This window comes from Nerophis lumbriciformis, linkage group LG09 (assembly GCF_033978685.3).
Source record: "Nerophis lumbriciformis linkage group LG09, RoL_Nlum_v2.1, whole genome shotgun sequence".
Classification (NCBI taxonomy): Eukaryota; Metazoa; Chordata; class Actinopteri; order Syngnathiformes; family Syngnathidae; genus Nerophis; species Nerophis lumbriciformis.
The window spans coordinates 37824613-37848650 of record NC_084556.2 but is presented as its reverse complement, the minus strand read 5'-3'; the positions used below and the strand labels follow the sequence as shown (position 1 = coordinate 37848650).

Sequence of the window (24038 nt, the reverse complement as noted above, 5' to 3'; positions counted from 1 at the left end):
GACGTGTGACAGTATTGAACAAAAACTTGGTACTGTATTTTTCGCAGTTTTTTTCATAGTTTGGCCGGGGGTGCGACTTATATTCAGGAGCGACTTATGTGTGAAATTATTAACACATTACCGTAAAATATCAAATAATATTATTTAGCTCATTCACGTAAGAGACTAGACGTATAAGATTTCATGGGATTTAGCGATTAGGAGTGACAGATTGTTTGGTAAACGTATAGCATGTTCTATATGTTATAGTTATTTGAATGACTCTTACCATAATATGTTACGTTAACATACCAGGCACGTTCTCAGTTGGTTATTTAAGGGTCATAAAACGTACACTTATTCAGCCTGTTGTTCACTATTCTTTATTTATTTTAAATTGCCTTTCAAATGTCTATTCTTGGTGTTGGGTTTTATCAAATACATTTCCCAAAAAAATGTGACTTATACTGCAGTGCGACTTATATATGTTTTTTTCCTTCTTTAGTATGCATTTTCGGCCGGTGCGACTTATACTCCGGAGCGACTTATACTCCGGAGCGACTTATACTCCGAAAGATACGGTAATTGTATTTTTTTTCTAGCGTTTTAGCGTTGGCCAGGTTCTTTAAATAAACTACATCTCCCGGAATGTTAGTACTCGTCGTAGATAAAAGGAGATGTTTTTTGGACATGAAATCTGTCCATAACTGGTTAAGTTATGTTGCTAACAGACAGACAAATAAGCCCAGGCCAAAACATAAGCTCTTTGGCGGAGGTAAGAAAGTTTGTGTTCTGCGAAGCGAAGCACGTCGCTTTTGTTTCGAGGGAATGCAAGGCGACACAAAGCCAGCTGGTCTCGTGGCACTGCATGGTGGGAAATCACCCCAAAAAATGTTCAACGCGGGAAATACGAGTAAACTAAAAAGCTACTTGATACATCCTCAATCCACCCATATATTTTTGTACCGCTTGTCTCTCAAAGTCACATGAGGTCTGGATTGTATTCCATCTGCAGTCGGGTAGAAAGCAGGGGTGGACAAGTTGTTACCTCATAAACTGTCCCACTGAAAATATATTTGAAGCCAGTGAAGCTAAACATCACTTTGTGAGGTATTTACATTATTAAACTAACTATTGTTAGTTTACTTTTCTAAGTAACACTTTTTCCCATAATGTAGAAGTTGAAAGACACTAAACTGTACATTATTGTTTTACACTTGTTACACTTGGGGTAGCACGGTGGCACAGGGGTTAGTGCGTGTGCCTCACAATACGAAGGTCCTGAGGTCAATCCCGGGCTCGGGATCTTTCTGTGTGGCGTTTGCATGTTCTCCCCGTGACTGCGTGGGTTCCCTCCGGGTACTCCGGCTTCCTCCCACCTCCAAAGACATGCACCTGGGGATAGGTTGATTGGCACCACTAAATTGGCCCTAGTGTGTGAATGTGAGTGTGAATGTTGTCTGTCTATCTGTGTTGGCCCTGTGATGAGGTGGCGACTTGTCCAGGGTGTACCCCCACCCGAATGCAGCTGAGATAGGCTCCAGCACCCCCCGCAACCTCATAAGGGACAAGCGGTAGAAAATGGATGGATGGATGGACTGGATGTTTACATACTTCAAAGACATCAAGTCATTTTTTTAAATATTTTCTTGGAACAGTAGATGTTCCTGCACAATTATTTGCACTTAGAAACACTTGTTTGTAGTAAAAGTAGGACTGAAACATTTTGACATTATGTTTGTGTTCAATTACAGTAAGTGTGTTTATCCTAAACATCCCTGACACTTCATTTTACACACTATAACACTTTACAAAGCTTTTTTTTTTTTTGACATATATCGCAATAATATTGTACTGCGGCCTTAATACCGTGAGAATATCGTACCGTGAGATTTGATACCGTTACATCCCCAGAACATAGTGTACGGTACATAAAGGTTCACCAGGATTTTCATAGTGACAAAATACAAAGTTTCATAAGTGCACATTCAATTGGTGTGTAATGGTTTGCCATCATAACGGTTTGGGACATACTTTGGTTTCCCTTCAGGGATTAATAAAGTATTTCTGATTCTGATTTTAAGGTCACGGTTTGGTTTATTTTGGGTACAGTAAGGGAAATAAAGGCAAACATTAAAATGCTTAGACGGTCTATACACAGGTTAAAAATGAAACATAAATAATGCAAACTGCTGAAAAAGGATGAGAAATGTGAGTGGGTGTCATGGAAGGAGTGATAAAAGCATCTGCATGGCACTCAAAGGTAGATTGAAGTCAAGAGCTCACATAGTGTGTTACACTGCAGAATGAAGTTGGTAAGAAATACAGAGGTGAGAAATTGGTTAGAGATACGGAGACATACAGTATATGGCTTCAGCACATAAATGTCATATTGTTGTATGAGGCACGCCAACAACATCACTGATGTCAGAGTGGATGGCGTAGTGCACAGGTGCCAAACTCAAGGCCTGCCACATTATCTTATGTGGCCCATTAAAGGGTAACTGCACTTTTTTTCATCATTCACAATCCCTATGTAAGACAAGAACATATATATTCGTAAAATACAACTAATACGAGGTGGCTAACAATGCGGCTAATGGGAGTAATACTACTCAGTGGCCTAGTGGTTAGAGTGTCCGCTCTGAGATCGGTAGGTTGTGAGTTCAAACCCCGGCCGAGTCATACCAAAGACTATAAAAATGCGACCCATTACCTCCCTGCTTGGCACTCAGCATCAAGGGTTGGAATTGGGGGTTAAATCACCAAAAATGATTCCCGGGCGTGGCACCGCTACTGCCCACTGCTCCCCTTACCTCCCAGGGGGTGAACAAGTTTCATCACACCTAGTGTGTGTGACAATCATTGGTACTTTAACTTTAACTAATGGGAGTACAGTATTGCTTCCATAAAGCCCTCGAAAAAACATCTAAAAACCGCTAACAGTACTCCATTTACATTTCGTCACCTGAATATTAACCAAGTATTAACGATTTTGTTATCATACGAGCTAACTCAGAGGAACTACCTTTAGATCACAGAGAGGTAGCTACAGTATTTTATGCAGCTATTGACATACTGAGCCAGTGAGCTGCTACATCGCCTCTGAGTTGGTGAAAGTTAATTCTCGATTATAAATCATGTCTCACACTTGTATGGTTGTGGCCATAAACTGAGAAGTTGGTCAACTTTGACATTCAACTTGGACCCGGAGGGTTTGCGGCCACATTTTTTTTATACATGCGTTAAGATTATGATTAATTATCATCTAAATAGGAATATATAAACATCCCATCAGTCGGCAACACAGTGAGTGCAGACATTGTACAGTAAGTGACAACACGAGCACTAATGCAACACTGTGCTGCCCAGCACAAATCATATATACTTTACCACTTTGTTGAGTGGATTGTTAAACAAGTTTTGATTAAGTGAAATTAGTAAGTAAGTACTATGCAACTATAATTATGTGCTGTTTTAAACAGCAATATTGTTCAATTAAGGACACTTATTACGTATTTCTAGCTTGTGTGTAGCTGCTTGCTCTAGTAGCCTATAGCATACCATGTTTACCTTTTGTAATTTACCTTACTGGAATTTAGGGACATGGGTTCGAGTCCTGTTTGGAGGCATTTTTACTTAGTTTTATTTATCTATTTGTATTTTTTGTAATGGTAGTTTGTGATGAAAATAAAAATCCATAATTTTTAAAAATTTCTCGGGACATTTCCCATATTTTGAAAACTACGGTAAATGTTGTATGGCAGGGGTAGGGAACCTATGGCTCTAGAGCCAGATGTGGCTCTTTTGATGACTGCATCTGGCTCTCAGATAAATCTTAGCTGACATTGCTTAACACGATAAGTAATGAATAATTCCGCTGGTAATCACAGTGTTAAAAATAACGTTCAGAATATAAAACATTCTCATGCATCTTAATCCATCAATCCGTTTTCTTCCGCACTTGTTTATTAATGGTAAGAAGTATTTGATTTATTATTGGTTAACTTCAGAATAACAATATCATTAAAAAGAATAAGAGACTTATTGTACTATAAAAATGTTGGTCTTACTTAAAAATGCACACATTTAGTTGTATTCAGTGTTACAACATAAATACATTTAAAAATATTTGGCTTTCATGGCTCTCTCAGCCAAAAAGGTTCCCGACCCCTGTTGTATGGTATGCCTGGCTTGTAGATCGTACTGTAGAAGCAATTAAATATTGCCCAGAGAAGGTGGTGCAGATTATAGTGACAGTAATGTGGAGGGAAATGAGTGTTTCCATGGTGACAGCCGGTATAGTACACACAAAATGCTCATTTACATTTTTTGTACACAGTCTTAGTCGATCACCCACCACACGGCTACTAATATTACACACAATTTTATAGTTTGCACACGTTATTTGGCATTTATTTGGGATCTAAGTCGATCAGCCCCTTACTGTACCAAACTGTGACCTAAATACCACAAATCCCTGAGGATGCCGTATTGTTACATTCTTACTCTATTACTACTATATCACTCAGTTGAGTGCAGAGGTCAAAGCTAAAACAAAAGTGAAACTAAATCATGAAGCATTGCTTTGGAAATATAGCACTTGTCGGCGTATGATTTAAAACTACTTCTTGGTCCCTCCATATATATCTGTCCTGCCATTACTACGTGGAAAATGACATTTGTATGATGCTGTACAAGTCTATCTCATAAAATCAAGAAAAAAAAGGTCATTAGTCATCCACCAGGTTCCAGACATCTTTAGAACCTGGAGCTAATCAAACAAGTCTTTGACAGGGTCACGGTCTTTTACCTGGATGAGGTCACGAGCGAGCATCTCCGTCTCGCCAGCGGGGATGTTGTCATCCAGGACCTCCCATCGTTCCCCCAAGCGGAACTCCACAACATAATGCTGGATCGGTGCTGTGTGATTGGCGGGTGGCATCCAGGTGAGCAGGACTCCCTGCTGCGTGCGATTGGCTGTGAGGCACCGTGGTGGGGTTAGCAGCACCAGTGGTTCAGGGGTACTAATGGGAAATACTGAAAAAGCGCATTTGGATTAAAATTGCGCGGGAAAAGACTTGACTTGGAGAAGTTCTGGCAGTAAGAATGAATCATGACAATTTGGCAGATGAATTAACAATGCAGTGACTGAGTGTGATAAAGATTTCATATTTGTATGTATAGATTAACTATTGTTCTCATTTTTCGAGGCAAATTTCTTGCGCACAACTTTGGCAACAGAGTGGAAGCTGTTGAAGTCTACATCCCCCGAAGCTAATGACTCACGTCACGGCAAAATATGCATCTTTGGTACCTGTTTTTTTTGCCCTAAAGTGACACAGATTGGATTTCTTTTGCCAGTGTAAATGTTCCAAAGTGCTTCAAATCTGATCTTTTCGCAGCAGATTCAGGCCACATCAGGAGGCAGTCCGAATCCCATTGGAATCTAGTCTTTTCAAATTTGACTTCAGTCTAAACGGAAATGCAATCTGAATGCGAGCTTCTTTACTCGTGTGCACGGGAAAAGACGCAGCCCACCAGCAGAAGTGGATACTTCATTACAATATCCGGTTTTGGTGAGCAAAGTCTTTTTCGGAGGTCCAATTTTTGGTGCATCACTAGTCAATAGTGCGCAAATAATAGGTTATATGTAATATATGAATATATATTTACATTTCGAAGAAATAGAGACTGTTGAAGGACCGGAATTGACGCTGTGGCGTATTTGCTTACATGTAACGAACATTGCGTAAGTTGTTTACGTAAATGAGTGGGAAAATAAAGCTAACGTAGATCCACTCTGATGTCTGTGTTGCCTATACTTAACAGCCATAAAAAGATTACAACACTCCCAAATATATTACACTATATATTAGGGGTGTGGGAAAACATTTATTCGAATTCAAATCGCCATTCTCACGTTGTACGATTCCGTATCGATTCTCATTTTTCAAAAATCGATTTTTGATTTTTGATTTATTTTTTTATAAATCAATTCAACAAAACAATACACAGCAATACCATAACAATGCAATCCAATTCCGAAACCAAACCCGACCCAGCAACACTCAGAACAGCAATAAACAGAGTAATTGAGAGGAGACACAAACACGACACGAACAAACCAAAAGTAGTGAAACAAAAATGAATATTATCAACAACAGTATCAATATTAGTTACAATTTAAACATAGCAGTGATTAAAAATCCCTCATTGACATTATCATTAGACATTTATAAAAACATTTTTTTTAAATAAAATAAAAAAGAACAATAGTGTCACAGTGGCTTACACTTGCATCGCATCTCATAAGCTTGACAACACACTGTGTCCAATATTTTCACAAAGATAAAATAAGTCATATTTTCGGTTCATTTAATAGTTAAAACAAATTTACATTATTGCAATCAGTTGATAAAACATTGTCCTTTACAATTATAAAAGCTTTTTACAAAAATCTACTACTCTGCTTGCATGTCAGCAGACTGGGGTAGATCCTGCTGAAATCCTATGTATTGAATGAATAGAGAATCCTTTTGAATCGGGAAAATATCATTTTTGAATCGAGAATCGCGTTGAGTCGAAAAAATCGATTTATAATCGAATCGTGAGCCCAAGAATCGATATTGAATCGAATCGTGGGACACCCAAAGATTTGCAGCCCTACTATATACAGTATGTATCCATTCATACATTGTATTACTTTAATTTATTTTCACCTAAAAAAACCACACATTTTTAAGGTGTGGCAACTTTTAATTTATTTTGTAGTAGTGGTAGCGACTTCCTTGTCCATTTACGGAATCCGGTCAACTTTCTTTGTTTTTTACTTTATCGAACTGCGCATGCAAGTGAGGCTGTGGCCGCAATGGGGCCACATTGGGGCCTGTGCACGTTTACACTGGAATCTGAGAGAAATAACATTTTACTTGCAGTGTAAACATTCAGCTGGAAAAAAACCAAATTTTGAAAAAAAATATTTCCACTTTGGCCTGCAGTGTAAACGTAGTCGTTGTGACTTTGGCAGTGTCGACATTGTATTTGTAACTCCAAATTTAATTGGGTGCAAATAACCTTTAATGCTATGTTAACGCTTTGAGGGTAATGGCGATTTATTTTCATGCTGCCCCTCCCACACATCTTCCTTTTTTTTTTTATTGATTTTGACATAACCACAAATCTGCCTTTTCAAAAAGTGCAAACTATAATGGCGTTAATACTACAACAATTGTCGACATAAACGATTACATTTTTCATACAAAGTGGTGGCCAAGTTTTTGTTGGCCATCTGTTCCAAAAGGTCTGATAAAAGAAAAAAAGAAAAAGAAAAATGAAGAGATTTTTCCCCATAAGAAATAATGTAGAACATCTTAAATCTATTTGAGTCAACCAGAAAATATTAACACATTTTATAGACAATAATTATAGTTAACATAAGCTTTGGCTGATAAATCAATGAATCAAACAGACTAAAATTAATTTAACCGGCATCGATAAAATGCTGTTTACAATTGTTTGTTTACTTTGCTTCTCGTTTTCAAACAAAGTACACGAGGGTTCAGCACCTGAACATGCTTATTCAATAGCAGAATTAAATGAACGCACTAAATCCTCTTGTCAGTCATCAACTATCTTTGTCTCGGTGGGTGGAGGCGCGACCGCTAGCTTACACACACAGGCTGCACGGACAGAGAGCTTAGCTAGTTAGAAGAAATTAGGAGAAAAAACGATTATTCAAAACCAAAAGTCCCAGGAATATTTTCTCTTCAAATTGAATCAACACAGACAAACGAGCCAGAGTGCCGATTTTTTGGGAAAGTGATGGCAACAAAAAAAGACAAGTTTTTTTCAACTGGGGTAAAAACTCCACTTTAAGATGTTCAATATTCATTGATGTTGACATTTTGCAAACAGACTGAGAGACAATTTTATTGTTAGGTTTGTTCACTTATTTAGAATAATTAAAAGTTATTGATCTTCTAATTAAAATGGTAAACAATAGGAATGAAAGTTTATGACTTTTGAATTACATTGTTAGTATTAAATATAGAGATGTCCGATAATGGCTTTTTTGCTGATATCCAATATTGTCTAACTCTTAATTACCGATTCCGATATCAACCGATACCAATATATACAGTCGTGGAATTAACACATTATTATGCCTAATTTTGTTGTGATGCCCCGCTGGATGCATTAAACAATGTAACAAGGTTTTCCAAAATAAATCAACTCAAGTTATGGAAAAAAATGCCAACATGGCACTGCCATATTTATTATTGAAGTCACAAAGTGCATTTTTTTTTTAACATGCCTCAAAACAGCAGCTTGGAATTTGGGACATGCTCTCCCTGAGAGAGGTGGGGGGTGGGGGAAGGGGGTCACGGGGGGTGTATATTCTAGCATCCCGGAAGAGTTAGTGCTGCAAGGGGTTCTGTGTATTTGTTCTGTTGTGTTTATGTTGTGTTACGGTGCGGATGTTCTCCCGAAATGTGTTTGTCATTCTTGTTTGGTGTGGGTTCACAGTGTGGCCCATATTTGTAACAGTGTTAAAGTTGTTTAGACGGCCACCCTCAGTGTGACCTGTATGGCTATTGACCAAGTATGACTTGCATTCACTTGTGTGTGTGTAAAGCCGTAGATATTATGTGATCGGGCCGGCACGCAAAGGAAGTGCCTTTAAGGTTTATTGGCGCTCTGTACTTCTCCCTACGTCCGTGTACACAGCGGCGTTTTAAAAAGTTATAAGTTTTACTTTTTGAAACCGATACCGATAATTTCCGATATTACATTTTAATGCATTTATCGGCCGATAATATCGCTAGTCCGATATTATCGGACATCCCTAATTATATACAGTATTATGAGTACACTAGAGCTTAATTTGGTCTTAAAACAATACAGACAATAATATTGTTTACCGGCAATACCTTGTAGGCAAAATTTGTTATCAGCCCAGACCTAGTTTTACATGCAAAAAACAATGAAAAATACAAATAGATGACAAGTGAAAAAATTAAATGAACATTTAACATCGCTTTTAGCCTTTGTGGAGATTTTTGTTGATGGAGACTGTGGCAAACATAGAGGGAGGAAGGAAGAGGAGAACCACTCAGACTCCACTTTCATACTTTGTTAAAAGTGTTTCTCACCTTCTTCATCAAAGTGCTGGCATTCACAACTTTCTTTGGTTCTTTCGGTGTTTTTCATTAGTTGTACACAATAAAAAACACTGAATCACCAACGTGTGGGATTATTTGGTTTCGGAACTTGATTCCAAGATATTATACATGATCAACAAACGTATTTGTTACGTGCAATGTTTGGCCGAATGATAACCATGGCGATGTACGAAAACTGGGGCAACATTTTGGTCATGATTTTTTTGTGGGACATAGAAAACCGAGGTACTATTGTAAATGAGCCCTTTGCGTCTTCATTTTTGATTCAACAAAAGCGGTCCACCATGCACAGTATGTCGGTGTCCAGTAAAAAAAGGCACTTTATGGCAATAAAAACAAGATGGACCAGACTTCATGAGGTGGTCCACCTATAGTAAATCGTTTGTCAACATAAACCAGTTTCACTGTAAAAGTGAATATGATTCAGACGATTTAAGAACAAATTAGTCACAAGTAAATGTCAACAAGAATGCTCACCTAAAGTGTTCACAGTGACAACCTCGCTGAAGGGGCCTGTGCCAAGCTTGTTCTGGGCCAAGACGCTGAACTGGTATGTTGTCTCAGGCTCCAGGCCAGAGAGCGCCATCCACTTTCTGCCTGCCGGCACTGGTGTGGACATCCAATCATGGGGACCTAAATGCTCTCGTTTTAGCCTGCACAGAAATCGGGGTGAGAGGTGAGTAAAACAGGCAGGACGGAGACGAAAACCAAAGCTCATTTGACTCTGGAAGAAATAATCCCATTTATAATTCTTCAGTTGAATAAGCGTGTTTACATTTCTGGAGACTTGTACCTCATTCACATGATCTATCAAATATGTTTTCATTATAGGCCTGATCTACTGAAGATTTGCGTGTACTAAAACATGAGCAAACTTGATAGCACACGCAAAACTGATCGACTAAACGTGTGCGCATAGGATTGCATCTCTTCAGTGAGCAGAATAAGGCATGTCTAGGGATGATACTCGAAACCGGTTTTCCCGGTTGTTCGATAAGAAAAGAACCGAGTCCTCGGACTCGAATCCCTTTTTGAGAACCGGTACCCGTTATCGAGACCACTATAGTAAAGAAAAAGAGTTGGTTCTTTATTCGAATCCCTCGGAACGAATCCCGTCCCGACCAGAAATGCTCCGTGTGACATCACAAAATATGACGTCACGTAGCTCAGCCGTTAGGCGCAGATAGGGAAAGCAGGAAAAACAATGGACCGGAAAAAGCGCTCCAAGGTGTAATACATTTCAAAACAAAAGGTATAATCCAATGAATAACTTTACTGAGAGATTTGAGCAGGGTACAAACACATGACCAACACTTTTACGACCAACCGGAAACATAGCAACCAGGCTAGCAACGCACCTCCTTTACGGCAGCTGTCGCAACGTTGTTAAAGCAACCGCAGCACATACATATATTTACAACATATATGACATGATCTCCCTTTTTTAACTTTTGTTTTTCTTTCCTTGCAAACAAAACAAAATCACACTGTATATGTGTTGTCTGTCTAATTATAAATAATGCAGACGAGGCGTAGCTGAGTTCTTGACGTTTACTTTCACAGCGTGCTCATAACCTCATTCTTAGCTGCCGGGTGAAGACATGCAACAACAATTTTCGGGGCTACCGCACACGCTCGTCACTCCCGTTGCATGCTGGGTAGTGTAGTTGTTATATTCCATAGCTCATAACATCTTTCCCCCTATAAAGAAATAATAAAGTGTATTTCTTTTTTTAGCTTTATCTTTTCATTTTTTAGCATTTTTTTTTAGCAACCTGGAGGTTCTGCTACGGAGGCTGCGGAACCTCTTTCTAGAGTACAGCAGTGAAAACAGTCCTTGGTGGGGGTGGGTGGAGTCTCTGCAGATTTTCTGAGCCCTGGTCAGGCAGCGGCTTTTTGCGATCTCCTGGATAGGAGGAAGAGGAGTCCTGGTGATCTTTGGACTAAAGTCGACTAAATTTACTGTAATTTTGGATGACCAAAATATTGTAAAATTTAGTTGTCTAAAACTAAATCAATTTAATGACTGAAATATGGTCAAAAGGCTGATAAAAACCCTTGTCAGAGTTAACTGTTTCAAACTATCTGGTCGCCCGCATTTTTTTCTTAAATTGCAAGGAGTTTAAGAAGTACACAAGTATTGAGGCACCTCATTCTTTGTTAAATCCACAAGTGAGTTATTATGTTCATGAAAGACAATGTTGGACGGATTCATGCATGGGTAAGTCTGTATTTAATAGTCAGTGCTGTTAGGCAAGTCACTTATGACATATAACATAACATATATAACATAAAAGAATAGTTTTTGCAGTTGATCTTCTGTTACGAGTCAATTATTTAGCTGTCCTTTAATGTATAATTCAGCATCTGCAGATGTTCCAGTGTTGTGAACTTTATGTTGTGCTTCAATGTTTAGTTAGATTTTTAAGTTGCCTCTTTGTTGTCCAGCAATGTTTAGTTCCAACTAGGGTTGTACGATATACCGGTACTAGTATAGTATCGCGGTACTAATGAATCAAAAACGGTACTACACTCTGTTTGAAAAGTACCGGTTCCCGGGCATGACGGCGCATCGTCACGTCGTGACATTGCTGGTTTTACGAGCAGAGGAGCATGTTCGGCAGTGCACAATCACAGAGTACTTACAAACAGACACAGTGTGTAGACAGAAAAGGGAGGACGAACGCATTTTGATAATAAAGGTGAACTTATAACACTAAAACACCCTCAGGAAGAGGTGCTTTAAGACATGGCTAGCTAGCTAGCAGGGAACATCCATCCGCAGTCACTAATGCTCATCGCCCTCGCGACAAATCAAGTGAGTTTCTTACAAGTATCATCGCTGCAGGACGAGGAATAGCTAAACATGCTTCACTACACACCGTATGGAGGATACAACAGTTCACCGGCGTCACGGCTAACAAAAGCTAGCGTGCCTGAATGTAAACAAATGCTATGGGTGGATCTATACCTGACACCCACTGTAATGATACCAAGTACAATAGCGTATCTAGTTGATACTACTTAGACTTAGACTTAGACTTAGACTTCCTTTTTATTGTCATTCAAATTTGAACTTTACAGCACAGATAAGAACGACATTTTGTTACATAAGCTCATGGTAGTGCAGGATAAAAAAGCAATAAGGTGCATGTATAAATAAATAAATATACATAAATAATATATAAATATATATATAAAATAAATAAATATATATACATATATATAAATAAATAAATAGATTACTGTACAGATAAATATATTGCATTTTTTCAAATGCGTCCACGTTTATGGATGTATGTTATATTGTCTTTTTTATTCCAGCGAGTTAATCCGTTTTGGGGGGAGTTGAGGGGATAATTTAATTATGATGCGTTCAGGAGTCTTACGGCTTGAGGGAAGAAGCTGTTACAGAACCTGGAGGTTCTGCTTCGGAGGCTGCGGAACCTCCTTCTAGAGACCAGTAGTGAAAACAGTCCTTGGTGGGGGTGGGAGGAGTCTTTGCAGATACTATGAATACATCAACATTTTTGATCGTCAAAAAATATTTTTTCCTTTTTAAAAAAATTCATATTATGTTTATAAACTCAGGAGATATGTCCCTCGACACATGAGGACTTTGAATATGACCAATGTATGATCCTGTAACTACTTGGTATCGGATAGATACCTAAATTTGTGGTATCATCCAAAACTAATGTAAAGTATCAAACAACAGAAGAATAAGTGATTATTACATTTTAATAGAAGTGTAGATAGAACATGTTAAAACAGGAAGTAAGCAGATATAAACAGTAAATGAAGAAGTGGATTAATATTCCATTTTTACAGCTTGTCCCTCACAATTTAGACAAAATAATAGAATGATAAATGACACAATATGTTACTGCATACGTCAGCAGACTAATTAGGAGCCTTTATTTGTTTACTTACTACTAAAAGACAAGTTGTCTAGTATGTTCATTATTTTATTTGACGACAAACTTGTTCTTCAATTGCACTAAGAAACATATGTTTAATGTACCGTAAACATTTTTGTTAAAATAAAGCCAATAATGCCATTTTTTGTGGTCCCCTTTATTTAGAAAAGTATCAAAATACATTTTGGTACCGGTACCAAAAGATTGGTATTGGGACAATATAGTTCCAACAATATTTCACGATTTCAAGATTCGGTATGCTGTTATGGAAAATGCTGCCTACGAGAGTGTTATCAATTTGCTTTATGCTTCTTATTTAGCCAAGTTTTCTTGATGCAGAACATCATTAGGTCCTATTCTCCCATGTGCTCAATTGAAAAAAGGTTCTGGCTGCGCAGCATTCACCCCTTTGACTTAAATCTGTTGATATGCACCTTCATCCAAGATGTGCAATTCGGGCGGAACAAGCCTTATATGTGAGCATTTCTTGTCAAATCTGGCCTTCCGTGTAATCTTAAGTACTTTAGTTCTTACGTACCTCTGAGGCTGCAATAAATCCAGCACCCCGGGAAGGTGAAACTTTATATTGCACTTGACATTTGGATGCAGTGTACACTACATATAATAGAATAAAAAAAGAAACTTCCAGAAAACTATCATATCTTTTCTGATCACTTTAATTGAGACACCTGCAAACATCCATTGATATGAGGATAAAAGGACATAAAAATTGTAAATGCTCATCGTTGTCTTGTATGTGCGACCAGAGCCATGTATAGAGAGAATATTGCCAACTCAGTTTCAGAGTTGGTCCCAAACATGGCACCTTGTAGTCACATTAAAAGTTTTTGACCAATTATTAAAGGCCTACTGAAACCCACTACTACCAAACACGCAGTCTGATAGTTTATATATCAATGATGAAATCTTAACTTTGCAACACATGCCAATACGGCAGGGTTAGCTTACTAAAGTGCAATTTTAAATTTTGCGCGAAATATCCTGCTGAAAACGTCTCGGTATGATGACGCCTGCGCGTGACGTCACGGATTGTAGAGGACATTTTGGGACAGCATGGTGGCCAGCTATTAAGTCGTCTGTTTTCATCGCAAAATTCCACGGTATTCTGGACATCTGTGTTGGTGAATCTTTTGCAATTTGTTCAATGAACAATGGAGACAGCAAAGAAGAAAGCTGTAGGTGGGAAGCGGTGTATTGCAGCAGGTGTTGTGCCGTATAACGCACCACCGCCGTAGAATGCACCCCTTGACTGTTGTGCCGGATAACACAGCCGGTGTTTCATTGTTTACATTCCCGGAAGATGACAGTCAAGCTTTACCATTGGCCTGTGGAGAACTGGGACAACAGTTACCAGGAGGACTTTGAGTTGGATGCGCAGACACGGTACTGTGAGTACGCATGCAGCTGCGGCTTCCAAACATTTGATCGCTTGCCCGTACGTGCGTGCCGCTATGTGCATGTCCCGTACGTAACTTTGGGGACTTTGGGGAAATATATGTGCTGTATGAACTTTGGGGAGGTGAACGGTACTTTGGGCTGTGGGATTGAGTGTGTTGTGCAGGTGTTTGAGTTGTATTGGCGGGTTATATGGACGGGAGGGGGGAGGTGTTTGTTATGCGGTATTAATTTGTGGCATATTAAATATAAGCCTGGTTGTGTTGTGGCTAATAGAGTATATATATGTCTTGTGTTTATTTACTGTTTTAGTCATTCCCAGCTGAATATCAGGTCCCACCCGCCTCTCACAGCATCTTCAATATCTGAATCGCTCCCACTGCCCTCTAATCCTTCACTCTCACTTTCCTCATCCACGAATCTTTCATCTTTCATCCCTGTGTTAGTAATTGCTATGAACTGGAAAAGGGGTAGGATTAAAAACCTTTGCTTCTTCCTACTCCTTTTCTAACATGTTGTAAAGAGAAATGAGAATATGTTAATTATGTGTTGTATCAAATTGTATCTATATGCATGTTTGAAATCGATTAAACCATAACCGTGACCATGGTTGACTCGGCTCCCCTCAATAAGAGCGACATGTGCAACATAGCAGCAACCTTTCCGTGATTTTTTGTTTGTTTTAACAACTTTTTTCTTTTATGATCTTAGAAACTTTGTGATAACTTTTACCAAAAATCCTAATGGAACCATTTCTTCAAGTGGTACAGCGCATGTCTGCAACATTTTCACTCGGCTTTCATTCGACTTCTCGCTTGGAATACGTTTGTTTGACCTCCATGTGCTTGAGTCTGAGGCACAGCAACCGTACACGACGTCACGTGCACCCCAAATGTAACTATGAGGAGCAATCGCAGTACAGTTTGCTCAGCTGCACGATTCAATCAATCAATCAATCAATCAATCAATCAATGTTTACTTATATAGCCCTAAATCACGAGTGTCTCAAAGGGCTGCACAAGCCACTCTCAGCGATTCTGGAAAAAATGTGTATCACGATTTTATGTACTTATAATTTAAAATGCACAGAGAAGATTATCTGGAAAGAGTTTTCACTCACGCACTGTGCTACGGGTTAGGGCAGGCCTGGGCAAATATTTTGCCTCGGGGGGCCAAATTTATAGAAAAAAATGTGTCTGGGGGCCGGTATATCTATTTTTAGGAACACTAATACAAAACCTCACAATAATGTCTGATTGAATGCTAAAAACGTGATGACAAACCGCATGAAAAAACGGAATGGAATTAAAAAATTTTTTTACTGAATGAGACACCAAAAATGTACATGACAATAAAGAATGTGGCGTTTACAATATTAACTATGAAAGATAAAACACTGAATATTGACAACATATGAACGTCATACCCCCTCTCGATCGACATATTTGACAATCAAGTGAAACGCAACAAAAATGCAACAAACACAGCGAAATATGAACGCGAAGAGTAAATGAAAACAAAAAAACAACCTACAATCTGATATCTCACTAAGCTTTAGAACTGTGTTGTAAAAATATCCTTCTGCGTCCGTCCGTGACACAGGCATGTCAGGCTGGCCGCTCTGGAAACACTCTTTGGAAACGCTCCCCACGCACACTGCTTGGTGCCTCGTCTGAGCTGCTGTGACTTAGATTACCATAGTAACTAATTAGATTACCATAGTAACTAGTATATCATGCAAAAGCGCAGATTCCAACCATTGAAATACAGTATAGAGTTCAAGATTTACGGTCATTTGAAAACATCATAATGGCAGCTACAGTTTTGATGTTAAAGGTCTAAAAAAATATTTGGGAATATCTGGCGGGCCAGATTGAAAAGCTTAACGGGCCGCATGTGGCCCCCGGGTCTTAATTTGCCCAGGTCTAAGTTAGGAACTTACATTTTAAACAAATGTACACTCTTTTTTATTACTTTAATGATTCTCATTGTCTTGAGTGGCTATGAATAACATGATGATGATATTTTTTGCTCTTCATGAACATTTGACGGGGAACTTTTCCTAGAAGAAAGACTGAAAATAATCCATCAGTTCAAAAACACGGCTCACTCCACAGTCCATTCGTCCACGTGATCCAAACAAGTCAAAATAAAAGTCATCATAGTAATGCAATCGCTCCTTCATCGAGCAGATGAGTTATAAACGTCGGTGGGTAGAACCAGGGCATGGAATCAACTCGCCCTGGTCAGCGGGGCTCGTTTGGGAGACGCAGAGCGAGGAGGAAGTCATGCAGTGCGGCATTGAACAAATAGCAACGATTGTTTGTGATACAGCTCCTCAAGTAAAATGTTAAAAAATGAGATTGCATGTTAGTGTACGTTTTGATGGAAGCCCCAGCCCGCCTCCAAAGCTGTAAACCCACAGAACACATTGCATTCACAAATGAACTTTCACTGGATGGTTAGCTCATGCTGCAGTCAGCTGCTCTTTGCTCATGCCATACATCCCCCTATGCTCACCAGAAGTATGCACATGCAGTAATTGTGACAATTTTGTGAAAATACTAAAAATAGATCTTGCCTAAGAATGCCAAAGAAAAAAAACACAACCCTAAATCACAGAAAGTACAAGTACATACGTATGTCTTTGTTAAGAGTACAGTGGTAATACGGTTTTCATACACCCTGCTTTCGTCTGATTCGTAAAGCCAAATATTGCACGTGAAAAACAAGTATGTTCGTCCGCGAACCATTCCACAAAATCGAGTCTACAAATAAATAATCCCACACATTGGTGACTCAGTATAGGCCTGGGCCCATTGTTGGGCCACGAGCGTCCTCTTGACTGCCTCCAAAAAATACCTATCTCTCAGCTGTTGTCCATTTGGGCCAGAGTGGTACTTAGTGATAATACACTTTTTTTTACCACTCGTGGCAGTAATGACAATATCAAACAACAATAGGAAGTCTGGAGCTAAACCAAAATGGGCGCAAAAATTATGACTAAAGTGGTAAAACTGTATTTTCATTTGCACTTTAATTTTATTGACTGTGTAGTCTGGAAACATTCATTATAAATTGTGTTTATTTATTTTAGCTAAATGTACTTTTCGTCAGTTAATTATGAGTACCTTTTAATGCAGTATATTTGGTTAGAATTTATTATTCTAATCTGCCTGACTTAAGTTAAAGTTCAAGTTAAAGTACCAATGATTGTCACACACACACTAGGTGTGGTGAAATTTGTCTTCTACATTTGACCCATCCCCTTGTTCACCCCGTGGGAGGTGAGGGGAGCAGTGAGCAGCAGCGGTGGTAATTGTTGGTGATATAACCCCCAATTCCAACCCTTGATGCTGAGTACCATGCAGGGAGGTAATGGGTCCCATTTTTATAGTTTTGGTAGGGATGTCCGATAATGGCTTTTTGCCGATATCCGATATTCCGATATTGTCCAACTCTTTAATTACCGATACCGATATCAACCGATACTGATATCAACTGATATATGCAGTCATGGAATTAACACATTATTATGCCTAATTTGGACAACCAGGTATGGTGAAGATAAGGTACTTTTAAAAAAAATTGATAAAATGAAATAAGATAAATAAATTAAAAACATTTTCTTGAATAAAAAAGAAAGTAAAACAATATAAAAACAGTTACATAGAAACTAGTAATGAATGAAAATGAGTCAAATTAACTGTTAAAGGTTAGTACTATTAGTGGACCAGCAGCACGCACAATCATGTGTGCTTATGGACTGTATCCCTTGCAGACTGTATTGATATATATTGATGTATAATGTAGGAACCAGAATATTAATAACAGAAAGAAACAACCCTTTTGTGTGAATGAGTGTGAATGAGTGTAAATGGGGGAGGGAGGTTTTTTGGGTTGGTGCACTAATTGTAAGTGTATATTGTGTTTTTTATGTTGATTTATTAAAAAAAACAAAAAACGATACCGATAATAAAAAAAACGTTACCGATAATTTCTGATATTACATTTTAACGCATTTATCGGCCGATATTATCGGACATCTCTAGGCTTTGGTATGACTCGGCCGGGGGGTTTGAACTCACGATCTACCGATCTCAGGGCGGGCACTCTAACAACCTTAAGCCTAAGGTTTAATTGTTAAATGAATACATTGGGCCCCGAGCACCTCTCTCGCGGAAAAGTTGGGCCCTGAGGTGAAAAAGGTTGAGAACCCCTGATCTAAGCCACTCACGTGCCCGCACTTTGATAAGGAAGGTGAGAAACACTACTATATTTAAGAGAGAACTCGTAGCAAAGTTCCCAGGTGGTTTTTGTATGCTAAACCTTCCCTCTAATCGCTGTCTTCATCAACAAGTTCTAAATCAAAGTAAACGTGCTGTTATATGTTCTTAAATGTTCGTTTATTAGTTTCCTGTCATTTACAGTATCTTGATCATTGCAGGAGTCACACTCCACACACACTGTGGGAAGTAAATTTCCACGAGGCAGATACAATATTTATTTTATATTAATATTGTATGCATTTTAAAACTTCATAAACTCTCCTCGCGCTATTAATTGATCACACACACACACACACACACACACACACACACACACACACAAAGGACCTGATTTACTAAAGGTTTGCGTGTACTAAAAGATGTGCAAACCACAATAGCACACGCTAAGCTGATCTACTAAACTTGTGCAAAGTGGATTGCGTCCGTTAAGTGAGCAGAATAAGGTGTGCAATTCATTTTGCATCTCTGTCTTCATCAATATGCAAAACATATGACATGATGACGCCCACAATACTGGGAGGAGCAGATGCATACATAATTATTTAGCACACGCAGCCGGATGTACTAAACTACAAAGTGATTGCGGCGCCTTAATTAGCGTCTTTATCTAGTCTGAAATTCAGGTGCAATTTGGCCAGCTTTATGCACAGATGGCTGCTGTCATTGTGGCGAGAGGAAGGCAAAGATAGAATGGCAGAGGACGGACAGAAATAATCTGCCATGCGCGTGTCGACATTTTTGGACTATCAGAAACAAAAATAATTGGGACATATTGCCTGTCCAGTAATGCAATTTTTGAGCTACTTGATCTTTTAAAGCAGGGGTCCCCAAACTTTTTGACTCGGGGGCCGTATTGGGTTAAAAAAAATTGGCCGGGGGCCAGGCTGTATATATATATATATATATATATATATATATATACATTGTCTTTATAATCCGTTTTGTCATTTAACATCAATTAACATTGATGTTAATCAACATTTAACATTGTCACGTTATCGATGGGCAAATTCATTTTTAGACAATATGATTTGCCTGAGCGGCTAGGAGACACCAAGAGTAACAAGCGGTAGAAAATGGATTAGAAAGGAAAGATAAAAAAATAATAATAATAAAAACTTTTTTTTTTTTAAATACAAACTTTTTTTTTTACTTCGGACTTCCTGTGGTCCGTATTTTGGATGCTGTCGGGCCGGATATGGTCCGCGGGCCGTAGTTTGGGGACCCCTGATTTAAAGGCTTATTTGGAGCCAGTTACCATGTCCCATCTTAAAACTCATTTGTATACTCTAGTCTCTTTTAGACCAGTTGATCTGCCGTGCTCTTTTGTGTTCCGCCTCTCTTCTTTGTGGAGAGGGTGGGAACAGATTCGGTGACCACAGATGAGTCGCTAGCTGTCCAAAGTCGGGACCCAGGGTGGACCACTCATCTGTGCATCAGTTGGGGACGTCTCTGCGCTGCTGACCTGTCTCCACTCAAGAGGATATCCTGCTGGCCCCACTATGGACTGGACTCTCACACTATTATGTTAGATCCACTATGGACTAGACTCTCACAATATTATGCTAGATCCACTCGACGTCCATTGTACCGGTCGTCCAAGGTTTCTCATTGTATTTAGGTTATGTAGGTTGAGTTTTTTCTTGCCCTGATGTGGGATCTGAGCCGAGGATGTCGTTGTGGCTTGTGCAGCCCTTTGAGACACTCGTGGTTTAGGGCTATATAAGTAAACTTTGATTGATTGATTGATTGATTACCAAATGGAGTCGTTCTTTTAACTCCTATGGAAAAAGTTCTTGCAAAACTGCATTTTTTTGCATCTGGATCTTTTAAGCGTATAGTCGCTATTCGCGCCGGCATCTCCCAGAAGAAAACACATTGTTAGAATAATTATGTATATATTATCACACTAACTTTAGTATGGTTAAAGTCCGTTGCTTTAGTTATTTAGCTATTGTGCTCAAGTTGGACTTTTTCTAATGTGAGCAAGGACAAATACTTCTTGTCTGAGGGGTGGCCTCAGCCGTAGATGTTATCTTTGTTTGAGCCCGCTAACAGCCAAGGACTTCAACCGACCTCAGCGAAGATGGGATGACGGCACGCGGACGAGGCAGAGACTTCAAGGACCTCAACAAGATAAGATTCCAACACGCAGACGAAGCGGTGACGGGGCGAAATCACAAGGCCCCCAGCACATTCCGTCACGTATCGTGCGTCCTGGACCTGCTTTGCAGAAAATATGTGACCACTCCTTTTAGAGGCGGCCTTAGTATTGTTGACACAAGAGCTGGACCTTAGAGCGTAGGGCGAGACTGTGACTAAGGGTCCGGCTCCATGCGTTCTCCTCATGAGCTAAATTGAACTCTGTCTCTGATTGATTCCTTGCTTCTTGTCTGATTAATAGATGTCATCAGTGTTTGAACCTGACATACATTTTTATGCATATTTAAATGTATTCAGTTATAAACATTCATTCACTTTCTTCTTTCCTTTGTGGATCTAAACTTTACCGCTTTTTTTCCTATATTTTTATTGCAATATTTTCAGAATGTGTTTGTTCTATTTTTGGCCAAAGTAAGACAAAGAAAACAATCTGAAGTTCTCTTTATTTTTTTTGTTTTAATGCCATGATTTTAATAGTCCGGCCCGCGTGTGCACAGATTTTCCTCCAAGCGGCCCCTGAGCTAAAAAGAGTTTGACACCCCTGTATTAACCCCTTTACTTAAACCAGAACATGGGCCAATCGGATTCAAATCCACTTCACAAGCGTCAGTTAAGGAAAGTATTTTTAATGAAACGAAATGAACTTAAATATGTTGCCATGTTTTAAAACAAAATTGTACTTTACAGCCACCAAAGAAATCAAACTATTGACAATGATTACAAAAAATATATATTTGCATGCATTTGTCTATTTATTTTTTTATTAGAACAAATTATTTGCGTTTTCGCAGGTAGTGCTGCTGTCCACCCGTGTGTGATTGTCCTGTCTCTCCTTATACTCCCGCTGTTTCGTTGAAGAGACACTGCAACCAAATGACCTCCCAACTGCCATGGCGTTGACGGCCATCGTCAACCCAGACACGGCACTGACCAGCTGCCTCGCGTGTGCAGCGATGGCCCGCGTGTCACGGCGGGGGACACAGCTCTCGCCTCCTGGACAATGGCCTGTAACCCATCAGTTGTTTTTTTTGTTGTTGCTCCAGCAACTCCAGATCTGATTTGACGAGTGTGTTTGAAGATTCTACATTCAAGACAAAAAGAAACATATTACAGAAAATGAAATTTGAACTTTTTAAGGTAATTAAAACACATTTCCCACACATCAAATTAATTAAGCTGCATTAATTCAATTTAACTAAATGTGTCCATTGTAAGAAATCCTGTCTGTGTAAGGACGTACCTTGGTCTGCAGTGTTTGGGTCCAAGGATCGTATCCCGCGATTTCAACAATCTGCTCTTCCAAGAACGACAACTGAACCTGCTGCTTAATTGGGGAGAGCGTCACCTCTTCAGCTGGTCCCTCACCTTCTTCTTCTTCTTTTCGTGTCTTTGAAGCATGTGGTTATATGACAGTTTCCCATTTCTTTACACAGTCTTTTGCATTGCCGTAGAACTCTGCGAGATCTTTTAAGCCGCACTGGTTGGGTAGCAGAGAACAGACAAGGCAGTGCTGCATCGTATGGTTCTCTTCTCCGCATTCGCAAGAGGTTGGGCCGGTTTTGTAGCCCCATCTGGCCATTGCACCTTTTGATCGCCCCGTTCCTGTTCTCAGGCGGTTTAGAGTCTTCCACTGGACCCATGGTGTTTCCGACCCGGGGGGCAGGTCTTCAATAGGGGCGATTCCCATGTCAATAGGGTCGTTCTCTAGTCTTTGTGTCCATAGCTGGAGTTTTGTTTCTTCCCGAGATGTTGTTAGGTGCTGGGCATTGCTGAAGAAGCTTCTCCTTGACTTCAGACGTTGGGCTGAGGGTTCACGTCCATGGAGGAGGTGGCGTTCATCACTGGTAGCTTTTGTCCCTCGCCTGTTTTATTTGCAAAGGTTTTGTTGAAGGACATTTTGTCTTTTGTTCTTCTGCGTAGATCTTGTCATCTTGTTTTAATGTCTTCTACAGATCTTCTTGTTTTGCTTACATAATTACCTTTTTTTGCAAATTGCCTCCTATATCACCTTTCTTCCAGCAGCGCTGAGATTTCTCTGCTGAAGTTGATCCATATATAAATTTGCTTGTTCCACCAAAACCTCCAACTCAGGGGCTTCGAATTTCATTTATCGTTTACGGCCTGTGTTTTTTTCCCATACTTTCCATCATTGCAGCCAGTGGGACACACAACTCCTCTTTTAAATAAAGTGGTCTGCACCTGTTTTCAATTGAACACGCAACACGCCCACACACCTTTTCATAGATTACATACGCCGATTACCGCATGGTGTTTGGATCTTAGTAAACCCTAACTCTTCACTCACAGGAGCCTCAGTGCATCAAGCATTTTAAAGCACCATTAAGTACATTGAGATTTGAGAACCTATTTAAGTTTTCATGTTGAAATGACATAGGTTTTTGATTGAATAGAGTGTTTGAAGAGAATAGGAAGTAGGGTATACCGGAAATAGTATAGTACTGCGATACTAATGACTCATATTCGGTACTATACCGCCTCTGAAAAGTACCGGTACGCCTACCCCCGCTCTCCCGTCATCGTCATTGCTGGTTTACGAGCAGAGGAGCATGTTCAGCAGTGCACAATCACGAAGTACTTACAAACAGACACAGTGTGTAGACAGAAAAGGGAGAACGGACGCATTTTGGCTTAAAAACTAACGATAAAGGTGAAGTTATAACACTGAAACGCCCACCGGAAGAGGTGCTTTAAGACATGGCTAGCTAGCTAGCGGCTAAAGTCCAGCCCCACTCGACCGTGTTTTAGCTACTTGTAAATCACTAATCCTCGCCTCCATGGCAACAACTAAAGTAAGTTTCTTACAATTATCATTATCACTGCAGGACGAGGAATAGCTGAACATGCTTCACTACACACCGTAGGAGGATACAACAGCTCACCGGTGTCACCGCTAACAAAAGCTGAATGTAAACATATGCTATGGGTGGATCTACACCTAACATCCACTGTAATGATATAAAGTACAATAGCGTATCAAGTCGATACTACTATGATTACATTTATATTTTTTATCGTCACAAAATCTTTTTTTATTTTTTTAAAATTCATCTTATGTTTACAAACTC

The 24038-nt window shown here is 39.4% G+C and overlaps 1 protein-coding gene across 7 annotated transcripts in view; it reads right to left on the bottom strand.

Moving 5' to 3' along the window:
• The window catches only part of LOC133607332 (protein turtle homolog B-like), a 250778-nt gene that overhangs the window by 43368 nt on the left and 183372 nt on the right, over nucleotides 1-24038 (bottom strand). For all 7 annotated transcript variants that reach the window (XM_061961847.2, XM_072913838.1, XM_072913840.1 and 4 more), the window contains 2 exons: nucleotides 9642-9817; nucleotides 4793-5019 (listed from right to left, as the gene is read on the bottom strand). In XM_061961847.2, coding sequence (XP_061817831.2) covers nucleotides 4793-5019; nucleotides 9642-9817 — 403 coding nt within the window. The remainder of the gene's footprint in view (nucleotides 1-4792; nucleotides 5020-9641; nucleotides 9818-24038) is intronic.